Source organism: Lithobates pipiens, unplaced genomic scaffold (genome assembly GCF_037356315.1).
Source record: "Lithobates pipiens isolate NorthernLeopardFrog02 unplaced genomic scaffold, aLitPip1_a1.2 Scaffold_19, whole genome shotgun sequence".
NCBI classification, from domain to species: domain Eukaryota; kingdom Metazoa; phylum Chordata; class Amphibia; order Anura; family Ranidae; genus Lithobates; species Lithobates pipiens.
The window spans coordinates 45,439,677-45,453,155 of record NW_027507764.1 but is presented as its reverse complement, the minus strand read 5'-3'; the positions used below and the strand labels follow the sequence as shown (position 1 = coordinate 45,453,155).

General features: G+C 43.0%; 1 protein-coding gene across 1 annotated transcript in view; it reads right to left on the bottom strand.

The window, feature by feature from the left end:
• DGKB (diacylglycerol kinase beta) overlaps window positions 1–13,479 on the bottom strand; it is a 662,201-nt gene that overhangs the window by 451,090 nt on the left and 197,632 nt on the right. Inside the window, exon 13 of the mRNA XM_077490704.1 lies at window positions 8,362–8,478. Coding sequence (XP_077346830.1) covers window positions 8,362–8,478 — 117 coding nt within the window. The remainder of the gene's footprint in view (window positions 1–8,361; window positions 8,479–13,479) is intronic.

Genomic DNA, 13,479 nt, shown 5'->3' with positions numbered 1-13,479 from the left:
GTGCCCGCCTGCAACCGATGGGGTAAGTGCCGGGGTAGAGGGGGGTGCCGCCCGACTGAACAAACGACCAATGGGGAGGGGTGTTTGCTGCCCCCCCCTGCAAAAAAAAACAGCCACCACGACATGTTAGGTATCTATTTACTTGGGCCAACTTAATCTATTGCATTGTACTGAAAAAAAGAATAATATATTGCATTTGTGTGCACCAAAAGTAATGTTAGTATATAGTTTACTGAAAATTTGTACTTGATAAGCTGCTACACCAATATCAAGTGACATAAAAATTGTAAAAAAAAACAAAAAAAATAAAAACAACCCCATTGGAATCCATGCGTCTAGCGCCCTGCATGTAGATTAGGAGCTGGGCGCATGAGATAGGGGGGTTCTAGTATGGAGCAATGGGAATATTATATAAGCTCTTTGAACCCTTAAAGCGTGTTGTGTTTTTATAATACAAGAGTCTGAATAAAATGAAATCTGGACTCTTTTCATTCTTCTTTTGGTGCTTTTCCTTGCATACCCTTTATTGATAGTAGAGTTTTTTTTTTTCAGGATATCATTTTTGCAGTGGCTCTTAAAATATAGGTAGAAAGAGACAAGTTGATAAAAATGGTTCAGCCACAAATTTTTGGTATTATTACATCAATACAGCGCAAGCCTCTCATCATCCTAGTGCCAACCTGATTAAAAGACAATGAGCGTCTGGATATCAGTTTTAAACCCGCTGCAAAATTCTGACGAGGCATTAATTGCAATAAATCTTTGTACTTGCGCTAGTTAGCAGCACGCCATTGCCAAATAATGACCGAGGAGATGTTGCCAAACCATCACATTTTACAGCCTCATAATTAGAGTCTTACACTTGAGACAGAGCGCTGAGTTTTATTATAATGTCTCAATTATTTGTTATAACAACCCATATGTCAGCCGTCAGCCAAAATATCTTTTCCCTACTCATTGCATAAGCATCTAATATTTTCTTTTTTTCCAATTTCTTCTTCTCATTGGCCACACTCTACTTTAGGGATTTATAGTTAATGAAAGGTGTTACTGAAAGGTGGGATAGTGAACAAAAATATAGACATTAACACATCTTCAGAATCTTTTTTTTTTTTTTTTTTTTTTTTACTTCTCCTTTTTTACTAACTCCTGTTACAAAGGAGAAGCAACTCCTAGATAAGACACTATGGGGTTGATTTACTAAAAGCAAATAGACTTTGCACTTTGCAAAGTGCAGTTGCCCTCTGCAAGTGCTGCTGCTCCGGAGCTTAGTAAATGAGCAGAAGCTCTGATCATTTCCATCATCACGTGCAATCATAAATGTGTTTTTTTTTTTTTTTCCTTGCACATGATTGAGTATTCTTGGCAAAGTGAAGTGTAGTGGCCATAACCCTTGGCAGGGCGGCCTTAACGTTTGGCCTTACTGGTTACCTCTGCTCGGCTTGTTCTTCCAGGTCTAGGGGGAGGTTTTTATTTGCAGGGTAACATCCAACAACACAGTCTCGTATGGGAACAGAGGACAAGGGTGAAGGAACTGAGGCACCTTGAACTGCTAATATCAGAAAGTCTCTAATAGTTGGTAGAGAGAGTAGCCAATCGCAGCTGGGCGCTTCAAAGCTGAACAAATCTCTAGCCAGAGATTATGGCAGTCAGCACTTTGATCCGGAACTTGTGAAATCTCTGACTTTGAACACGTTGTAACTGAAAGTGAACAGGAACCTTTTTCCTCAGTACCTGGAACGTTCTTCTGTCTCCTTGGCAGTACTGGAAAAAAGCGTGGATTCGTTAATGTCCTTCACAACTCAGTAACCAGGCACTTTTTAGGATGCCAGCTTTTTGGCCCTCATCCGAAGAGTCCTCCCCCGGTCGCTTACATGAGTTGCGGTGCCCCTCCAAGCCGAGAGCACACCCGGACGCCTTGAATCCTCCCTCAGTTACTGCGCCTCGGACCAGCCGGTTTCGAGACTCGGGAACAGACGGATCCCTACCCCAGACCAGGCAGGTCTGTCGGGGCTAACTAACCGAAGCATGTTGAGGAGCGACACACACTCCCGTGACCCCTCGTGGGGCTACCCCGGTCCAGAATCAGGAAGAGGCCACTATGGCCTCTCAAACGAACTCAGAACACGTGACCTCAATATTTTAAGTACCCTTCCCCAGACTCCTCAGCGGGGCCCGGCACACCCACTGATTGGTTCCGAGGAAGGCTGATACCCAAAGCGTCCAACCAGGCCTGGTTCTGAGCCTGTCACGTGCACTTAACTGTACACATGACCAGGCAGAACTCTAACACAGCCCGGCCAAACTGATGTCAAAGTTAACCTACACAATTAACACTCAGAACTCCATTACTGTTCTGAGGCAAAACTAAATTTGTACATGACAGACACTTTGTCAAAAGTGTCATCGCTACAGAAGCCTTACCTCATTTACTAAGCTCTGGAGCAACTGCACTTGCAAAGTTCAACTGCACTTTGCAAAGCGGACAGTCTATTTGCCTTTAGTAAATCAACCACTATGGGGGTTGCTGCGGTAAATTAGCAGAAGCTCTGCTGACTTCCATAATTCAATCATGTGCAAGCAAAAATGCATTTTTTTTCCTTTGCATGTGAAGCTTCATCTCATTTACCATAGCTCCCAACTGTCCCTGATTTTGAATGACTGTCCCTGATTTGGAGCAATGTCCCTCTGTCCTTCAATCCTCCTCATTTGTCCCTCATTTTGGTCTGATCTATATAGTTGTATATAAAATGCACTTTATATCTATTAAAAAGTGTTTCCAGTGCTAAACCTTTCATCAGCCAATATAAAGAAATAGTAGTGGTAAAAAAGCACTTGTTTTTGTTGTTGTACAATTCTCCTTTAGCCGCATGCCGACCAGCCGCTGCAGTTATACTGCAGCAACATGGCTCGGCTGCGCGAACCGCCGTCATGGTACATTGGTACCATAGATTTCCACTAGGGGGGGCGTGTGTGCGCTGCCCGAGCCAATGCCAGTGCCCAGTGGTCTCGATCACCATCGCTCGGGGCACACGGAACGGAGAACCTGGAACTGTGTGTGTAAACCACAGAGCTCCATAGCAAAATTTTGATCCCCCCCCTCCATCATTGATCTTAACCCCTTCACTCCTAATGTTGACCATACACTATACGAAAAATCAGCCAAATCCATTTTTGAAAAACAAAAATTCAGCTGTGAACGCAAACAATAGTGCGATAAATCATTCAGTGGACATAAATTAATGTATTTTTTTGTTCGCTTTTTTACATATATCTAGTGCAGACAGTTTGGACGGGAAACACATTAACTTTTCAATTTATCGTTCGTTCGGCAGAAAATTTCCAAACTTGTCCTTCGTTTTTTTGGCTCAAAAACGTCCCAACGATTATCAATTTTGTGGCCATTACTGGCTGAAAAACGAACGAACTGTCTAACTGACTGAATTTCGGACGATTTTTCTCCTGCATTTTTTTTTTAATCAAAGAACAACTTTGATTAAAGTGCCGTTTTTCCAAAATAGTAAAAAAGAACAACAGTTTTTGAAAAATGTAGCTGTATATTTCTTGTTACCACCAAATAATAACCCAAAATAATGTTATTTGTTGTTTGTACCCACAGTAGAGCCCAGAAAAAATAGTAAGCATTTTGCCCTTTTTTTTCCTACCCACTGACACTTATGCCACGTACACACGATCGGACTATCCGGCGGTCTTAGTCCAGCGGACAACCCGCCGGACTTTGCAGCGGAGGTCTGGACTTTATAAATGAAAGGACTTGCCCACACATATAGTAAAGTCAGTTTATTTTAAACGTGGCTCCAGGTAGACAGAACTAGCGCAGGAAGTGAATGTCGCCGCCTCCATCGGTGAGATTGACACCTCACTATCCCCGTCACCTGGTATGGATTTAAAGGGGAAGCCCTACGCCGAAAAAACAGCGTGGGGGTCCCTCCAAAGTCCATAGCAGACCCTTATCCGAGCACGCAGCCCAGCCAGTCAGGAAAGGGGGTGGGGATGAGCGAGCACCCCCTTCCTCCTGAGCCATACCAGGCCGCGTGCCCTCAACATGGGGGGTGCTTTGGGGAAGCAGCCTACGGCCCCCCCAACCCAAAGCACCTTGTCCCCATGTTGATGAGGACAAGGGCCTCTTCCCGACAGCCCTGGCCGTTGGTTGTCGGGGTCTGTGGGCGGGGGGCTTATCGGAATCCGGAAGCCCCGTTTAATAAGGGGGCCCCCAGATGCCGGCCCCCCACCCTATGTGAATGAGTACGGGGTATGATGTACCCCTACCCATTTACCTGGTGAAAAAAGTGTAAATAAAAAAAAACAACACAAGTTTTTTTTTAAATAATTTATTAGACAGCTCCGGGGGTCTTCTTCCGTTTTGGGGGGTCTTATAACCAGACTCCTCCGCTATCTTCTGCTCTTTTGCTAGCTCTTTTACTAGCGGAGGAGCCCAGCTTTCTTCTTCGTCGTCGCCGCCATCCGGGGGTCTTCTTCCAAATTCGGGGTCTTGTCCCACTCTTAGGTTCTTCTTGCCGGGCCTCCGCTATCTTCTTATAGCTCTTTTACTAGCGTTGGCCCGGTCCGATAAGCCCCCCGCCCACAGACCCTGACAACCAACGGCCAGGGTTGTTGGGAAGAGGCCCTTGTTCTCATTAACATGGGGACAAGGTGCTTTGGGTTGGGGGGCCCCCCTTCCCCAAAGCACCCCTCCATTTTGAGGGCACGCAGCCTGGTACGGCTCAGGAGGGGGGTGCTCGCTCGTCCCCACCCCCTTTCCTGACCGGCTGGGCTGCGTGCTCAGATAAGGGTCTGCTATGGACTTTGGGGGGGCCCCCATGCCGTTTTTAACCTTTAAATCCATACCGGGGCTAGCGAGGTGTCAATCTCGCCGATGGAGGCGGCGACATTCACTTGAAAAATTCAGTTCAAAATTCCGGTGGACTAGCACAGACAGGCGAATTGTCCACTGGACTGCCGAGTCCGGTGGACAATTTTGAGTCAAAACTTCTTTCTAAGTCCGTTGGACTTTTGGGAACAAAAAGTCAGCTGGAGCCCACGCATGGGCGGATTGTCCGGCAGACTCTGGTCCGCCGCACCAAGTGAGAGGTATGGAATACATATTGACCTAAACTGATGAAGAAATTTGACTTTTTAAATTTTTTTTTTTTAAATAACAGTTTTATTGATTTTGACATTTTTTATTTTATTTTTTTGTTGGGAATGTTTTATAGCAGAAAGTAAAAAAATATAGTTTTTTATTCAAAATTGACGATCTCTTTTTGTTTATAGCCCAAAAAATAAAAAAAGCAGAGGTGATGATCAAATACCACCAAAAGAAAGCTCTATTTGTGAGAAAAAAGGACGTCAATTTTATTTAAGCACAGTGTCGCATGACTGCACAATTGTCAGTTAAAACAACACTGTATCCCAAAAATGGCCTGGTCAGGAAGTGGGTATGACCTTCTGGAGCTGAAGTGGTTAAAGCTGAGTCCCACCCAAAAGTGTAATCCTTCCCCCTCATTTGGCACCTTTTGGGGGGGGTGGGGGCACTGTCTGATAGAGGTATACTGTTCCCACTTCTGGGAGCCTCAGTCGGGGGTATTGATGTCACCGCCCGGGCTCCTCCTCCCTCCACCTCCTCCCCTTGTCACCGGGCCAGTAGGAGAGAAGAGCACAGCCTCCCGCATGTAGGGCTCCCGACGTGAATCCGTAAGGCTACACTGACTGGTTCCCTTACTCGCAATGGAGGCGGCATGTACCCGACAGCTGATGAAAACATTGGCTGCGGTGGTGACATCGCTGGCCTCCAGGACAAGTAAGTGTCTGATTATTAAAAGTCAGCAGCTGCAGTATGTGTAGCTGCTGGCTTTACATTTTTGCAGCGGTGGGCGGGCCTCCACTTTAAGTTAGAAGCTGATTGGCTACAATGCAGAACTGCACCAGATTTTGCACTCTCCAGTTTTAGTAAATCAACCCCCTAGTATCCCTTCTAAGTAACAGAGACATTGCTCTAGGAGCTCTTGTTTGCATAGCTACATGATCTGTTTGATGAAACCAAACTCTCTCAATCAACATTAACCATGTTTAATCCGTATGCTAATAGCCTTAGTAAATAGAAAATTATAATTTTTTATATATTTCTTCAAGTGCTTCCTGGTTTCTGGCCTAAGCCAAAATGATGTGATACATCCCAGGAGTCTTCATGGGCATTTATTTCCCTTTCATCTGGGGGTGGAGCTTTCTCAGCTAAGACATACCTCCCAACTTTTTGACATGGGAATAAGGGACACCTATCAGCAAAAGTATGCAGGCATAGGACACACCCCTTACCACTCCCCTTAAAGGAGATTTGTACAAAAAAAAAACAAGATTGGTTAAACCCATGAATGCTTTTTTTTACCACTACTTTTCATTTATATTAGCTTTTGGAATTTACAAATGCAGCAATTTAGAAATCAGATGAAAGGTTCAGCACTGGAAAACACGTTTTGAAAGATAAAAAGCGCATTTTATATACATCTATATAGATCAGACCAAAATGAGGGACAAATGAGGAAGAAAGAGGGACAGAGGGACATTGCTCCAAATCAGGGACAGTTGGGAGCTATGATACAGTAGATATAGTAGATATATATATTTACTCTGCATTTAGCATAGACTATATATTCAGTGTTTATTTGATATTCAGTCAATGCAGGCAGTGTATTAACACACCTCCCAACTTTTTAAGATGGGAATGAGGGACACATATCAGCAAAAGTATGCAGGCCTAGGACACTCCCCTTGTCACACCCCGTAAAGGAGATTTGTACAAAAAAAACAAGATTGGTTAACCGCATGCCAACCACCTCACGACGATATACGTCGGCAGAAGGGCTTGTACAGGCAGAATTACGTACCTGTATGTGGCCCTTAAAGAGGCGGCCAGCGGGCACGCATGTGCGCCCATGGCAAGCTTCGTCCCGTGAACTCGATCACCATGGGGATACCCACGATCGACTCACGGGGACAAAGAATGGGTAGATGCTAATGTAAACAAGCATCTCCCCATTCTGCCTAGTGACACTGTCACTATCTATGCTCCCTGTGATTGGGAGCAGAGATCAGTGACATGCCACACCCCCCTACAGTTAGATACACTCCACTAGGACACACTTAACCCCTACACTGCCACCTAGTAGTTAACCCCTTCACTGCCAGTGTCATTCAGGAATCAGTGCATTTGTATAGCACTGATTGCTGTATAAATGACAATGGTCCCAAAAATGTGTCAAAAATGTCCGAAGTGTCCGCCATAATGTCGCAGTCATGATAAAAATCGATGATCGCCACCATTTAAAAAAAAAATTATTAAAAAAAATGCCATAAAACTATACCCTATTTTGTAAACGCTATAACTTTTGTGCAAACCAATCAATAATCACTTATTGCAATTTTTTTAAATCAAAAATGTGTAGAAGAATACGTATCGGCCTAAACTGAGGGAAAAAAAAGTTTTTTATATATTTTTTGGGGATATTTATTATAGCAAAATGTAAAAAATATTACGTTTTTTTTCAAAATTGACTCTCTTTTTTTTGTTTATAGCGCAAAAAGAAAAAAAAAACGCAGAGGTGATCAAATACCACCAAAAGAAAGCTCTATTTGTGGGGAAAAAAGGACATCAATTTTGTTTGGGAGCCACGTCGCACGACCGCGCAATTGTCAGTTAAAGCGGCGCAGTGCCGTTTCGCAAAAAGTGCTCTGGTCAGGAAGGGGGTAAAATCTTCCGGGGCTAAAGTGGTTAAACCCACAAGTGCTTTTTTTTACCTCTACTATTCCTTTATATTGGCTTTTGTAATTTACAAATGCAGCAGATGAAAGGTTTAGCGCTGGGAAACTCTTTTTCATAGATAAAAAGTGCTTTTTATATACATCTATATAGATCAGACCAAAATGAGGGACAAATGAGGAGGAATGAGGGACAGAGGGACATTGTTCCAAATCAGGGACAGTTGGGAGCTATGGCTAAGCACACCATCCTGTTTGCATGTCTGAGCTAAGAGCAGATAGATTCCAGGAAGTGAATGCCACATGAATCACCTGCCCTTACTCAAGATGGCTGCATCTGCATGATTGGATGGATGAGTGAGTTTGTTTTAAATATAAAAAAAAAACAAATTAAATAGTGTTTTCAGTTTGTGGTGCTCAGATACAGTTTCGTTCCACTTACCATGGCCCTTTACTGAATGCATACTCTTTTGGTTAATCCAAACCCAAACCTAAACTACACAAACTACACAAGGTCTAATGGATAAAAGTATTGCAACATTGTTGCAGCAATATCCCAAGAAATCTGAAAAGGCCATTTCCAACCTGAAGACCTTGTCCATCCACGGTGACCGAGTTCGCTCTCTGCATCTTCGTCCTTTCAGCTGATTTGTTCCCTTGCTGTGCACAGTTCTTCTCCCTCTTCACCGTTGACTGTCTCTCCTTTAAATAACAAAACATGCACAGGTTTGCAATGAATGTTTGTTTAGTGTCAGCAAGAAGAAAATAAATCACAGTGTTTTTTTTTGTTTTGTTTTTTACATTGTATTATATTGCATTTTCACGGCATGCAGTCTAATCCTTAAAAATTCAATTTTAGATCCTGCCGGCTAGAGGTTCTCCTTTCCCCGACCCATAATCCTGTTGCTTTGTAGCACCAAGTCTAATAGGAGGTGCTCCCAGTGACTGCCAGATGTAGAGAGTATTTTAACCAGTTCCTGACCGCCCCATTTACTACTACAGGGTGGCCGATGTGCGCAGAGTCACATGCACTTCCGGGGGCGCGCTCCTGCCAACCCGCTCCCACTGTATACACAGCAGGAGCTGAGCTGCGGGTACCGCAGACTCGATGCCCACCGACACCCGCAGAGGCAGAACTGTCAGTGGGAGAGGCGTGGATCCTGTGTTCCTGTAAAGCAGGGACACGGATCCATGCCTCCCCCTAGTAAGAGCACCTCCCACAGTATACAAAATCACGAGCTAGGCACACAGTTGACCCTTTGATCGCCCATGCTGTTTATTATAGTGACATAGCATATTTTTAGCACTGATTATGAGTGTATTAGTGCCACTGGTTCCCACGAAGTGTCAAGTAGTGCTCGATTGTCTGCCACTAAATCGCAGTCCCGCTATAAGTCGCACGTGTGTGTGTATATATATATACATGCACACACACACACATGCTATAGTTCTGGTTCTCAAAAAGTGTAAATTAGTGTCCAACTGTCCATCATAATATCGCAGTCCTAAAATAAGTCACGCGCGTTTGTGTGTATATATATATATATATATATATATATATATATATATACACACACACACACAAACATACACACACAGTATAGTTCTGGTTTCCAAGAAGCATCAATTCGCGTCCAGCTGTCCATCGCAATATCGCAGTCCTAAAATAAATCATTTGTGTGTATATATATATATATATATATATATATATATATATATATATACATACATATATACATACATATACACACACACACACATTATAGTTCTGGTTTCCAAGAAGCATCAATTCGTGTATAGCTGTCCATCGCAATATCGCAGCCCTGCTATAAGTTGCTGATCGCTGCCATTTGTATTAAAAAATAAATAAACAGACAAAAATATCCCATAGTTTGTAGACTCTTTTAACTTTTGCGCAAACCAATCAACATACTGTATGCTTATTGGGATTTTTACCAAAAATATGTAGCTGAATACATGTTGGCCTAAACTGATGAAGAAATTTTATTTCTTTACATTTTTTATGTTTTAACCACTTAAGCTCCGGACCATTTGGCTGACCAAAAGACCTGAGCGTTTTTCACAATTCGACATTGCATCGCTTTAACTGACAATCGTGCGACGTGGCTCCCAAACAAGTGATGTCATTTTTTTCCCATAAATAGAGCTTTCTTTTGGTGGTATTTGATCACCTCTGCGGTTTTTATTTTTTGCGCTATAAACAAAAAAAGAACGACAATTTTGAAAAAAAAACACATTATTTTTTACTTTTTCCTATAATAAATATCCCCCCAAAAGTATCTAACTTTTTTTTTTTCCTCAGTTTTAGGCCAATACATATTCTTCCACATGTGTTTGGTTAAAAAAAGAAAAATCGCAATAAACGTTTATTGATTGGTTTGCACAAAAGTTATAGCGTTTGCAAAATAGGGGATAGTTTTATGGCATTTTTATTAATAATTTTTTTTTATTAGTAATGGCGGCGATCAGTGATTTTTATCGTGACTGCGACGTTATGGCGGACACATTGGACACTTTTGGCACGATTTTGGGACCATTAAAATTAATAGAGCGATCGGTGAAATTAAAAATGCATTGATTACTGTGTAAATGAGACTGGCAGTGAAGGGGTTAACCACTAGGTAGCGCTGTAGGGGTTAAGTGTGTCCTAGGGAGTGATTCTAACTGTGGGGAGGAGGGGCTGTGTTTGACACATCACTGATCACCACTCCTGATTACAGGGAGCTGTGTTCAGTGTCAGTGTCACTAGGCAGAATGGGGAAATGCTTGTTTACATTAGCAGTTCCCCGTTCTTCCTTTCCGTGAGACGATCGCGGGTATCCCCGCGGACAACGTCACACGACCGCGCAATTGTCAGTTATAATAACGCAGTGCCGTATCACAAATTTTTTTTTATAAATGGTCTGGTCAGAAGAGGGGGGGGGGGGGTGGAGGGGTATATCTTCTGGAGCTGAAGTGGTTAAGTAACGGTAATATAGACATACATTTCTGGCATCTTTGTCCATCAGTAGTCTTAAGCAAGTACTGTACTTCTGTATTTCAGATACCGTAAGCAGTTCTCAACAGGGGTGCTGTTGGGGTTTCACCCCCCCCACCCCTTCCAAGCAGAGGCTCCAGTTTGCGCCGGATCCGCTTCATGTGTTGGTATGGGGTGGGTGGGCCAGCTGCCAGTACTATAACAACCAAGAACGTGTGGATTCATTCACTGCTATGGTATTAGGGTGTTAGCAGCTGGCCTGCCCCCAGCATTGAGGAGAGGATGGAAGCCTCTTCAGACCTGCTCCACCTCTGTGCCAGGTTGAGGGAAGTGGCAACATAGCGCTGGATCCACAAGGTTATATTATTGGTATTGCTGTCTTAACCACTGGACCTCCAGAAGATTTACCCCACTTGATGGCCAGTCCATTTTTTGCTTTTTGACACCTGCGTTACTTTAAATCACAATTGGGTTGTGACCTGCGTTACTTTAAATCACAATTTTTTTTTACGCTATAAACAAAAAAAAAGACCGAAATGTTGGAATTAAAAAAAAAAACTGTATTTTTTTATTTATTTTTTACGTTCTGCTATAAAACATGTCCCATAAAAAAAAAAAATGTAAATGTATTTTCTTCATACATTTTGGCCAATGTGTATTCTGCTCTAAATTTTTATGGTAAAAAATCCCAATTCGCATGTATTGATTGGTATATGTGGATTTTATAGAGTCTACAAACTATGGTAAAAAAAAAAAAAACAACAATTTTGCAACTTTCTGCAATAAAACAAATCCAAGAAAAAAAATGTCTTCATAAATTCAGGCCAATATTTATTCTTCACAAATTTGATTCGTTTGCGCGAATGCTGTAACAGTTTTCTATATTAGTAATGGCGGTTGATCAGGAACATATAGTGGGACTGTAATAGTATGGTGGGCAGTCTGACACTAACTGACACTTTGTGGGAACCAGTGACACTAAGCCCTTGTACACACGGTCGGAGAATCTGTCGGAATGAGTCTTATCGGACCGTGTCGTCGGATAATCCGACTGTGTGTGGTATGCATCGGACTGATTCCGTCCGAATCTCCGTCCGACCCAATTTTCCAACATGTTGGAAAGATTTCCCGACCAACTGGGCCGGACGGACCTAATCTGATCATGTGTAGAGCATTTTCATCGGACCAAGTGCCACGCATGCTCAGATCAAATTCCTACATCAAAGCTATTGGCTACTAGCCTGAATGTAGTCCCATCGTAACGAAATTACGTCATCACGTTCTGAAAGATCGGATTTTTCCCCAACTTGGCCCGACCGTGTGTATGCAACAGTTTCGGACACAATCCGTCGGACTAAATCCGACGGGCAAAATCCGACGGATTTGGTTGGCAAAATCTCCGACCGTGTGTACGTGGGCTTATACAGTGATCGGTGCTTAAAATATGCACTGTTGCTATGCTATTGCCACTGGCTGGGAAGGGGTTAACATCAAGGGGCGATCAAAGGGTTAAATGTGTACCTAAGAGTGCTTGGTGCATTCACTGTTAAGTGCTTTTACTAAAGGGATGTGACGCTTTTTATTCCCTGCTTTGCATAACCCAGTCTAGAGAGGAAAGGAACACCAAGGGCCCATCCCACCTGTTTGTACAACTCTTGGTTAAAAGAGCAACTAAGCAGAAAATAGTCCATAGTCTCCTCCTCACCTGCACACTCCTCCCGAGGACAACAACTATCCATCTCCCCGCTGTATTTCATATTACCCCAAACATAGAGCCTTCACAACCAGGCAGATTCCTAAATTTAATGGGGACTCTATCCAAATTATTTAATCTTAACCCTTCACTCAAAATTGGGCCTGGGCAATCCCTTAAGGCCAGTGGGTCATGGAAGACTTTACTCAAGACTCGGCTCATAAGGACTTTCCTTGGAGTGCATCTGAGACCTTCAGCCAATACTCAGAAGGCGGGAGGTTAATAGGGAAATTGAATACTAAACTAATAAACCATAAAAGACATAAGAGCATCTAATTGTCTGTTTTTCCTGATTACTTTGGATGACTCATGTGAAAGGAATGTGTAATAGTAAACTGACCAAGTCCTTAAAAGGTGATTATCACGGTCCAAACAACTTTGAGTGGTAATTTACTCACATACTAGCCTGTATCTACCACAGCCCAAACTGGAGTAGACTAGTCTCGTATCCAGAGCTGCCTCCATTGAGGCATGTGTCTGAACCTGGACGGCCATTCTGCGTAAAAGCAGATGGGGACTCCATGGCAAAACAGCACCTTTAGTTAAATGTTCGTGTTATATTTTCTTTATCTTTATCTGTCATTATCTTTAATAAATGGTAAACTTATAAGTATTTGTGTGATCTCTCTTTGCACATATTGAATAACTTAAGAACTTAAACTATCATGTGACCATGATACAACAGAGGTCAGGCAGTTGACATGCCACCAGCTGTGATGCCTAACTGAAGAGTCAGATTTAGATAATATAACCACTTATCGCAAACTGCCATAGCTGTACGTCAGTACTCTGACGTAGAATACCGGTTATAACCCCAGTATTTTCTGCAACGGCGGGCAGTCCTCTTTAGGATAAAAGTGGTCTCTGTGGTGGATTCGCCGCAAGATCACTTTTATCGACGGTGGGAGAGGTGCCCCCCCCCCGTCATGTTCCAGTCAACTCCGCCGTTTAC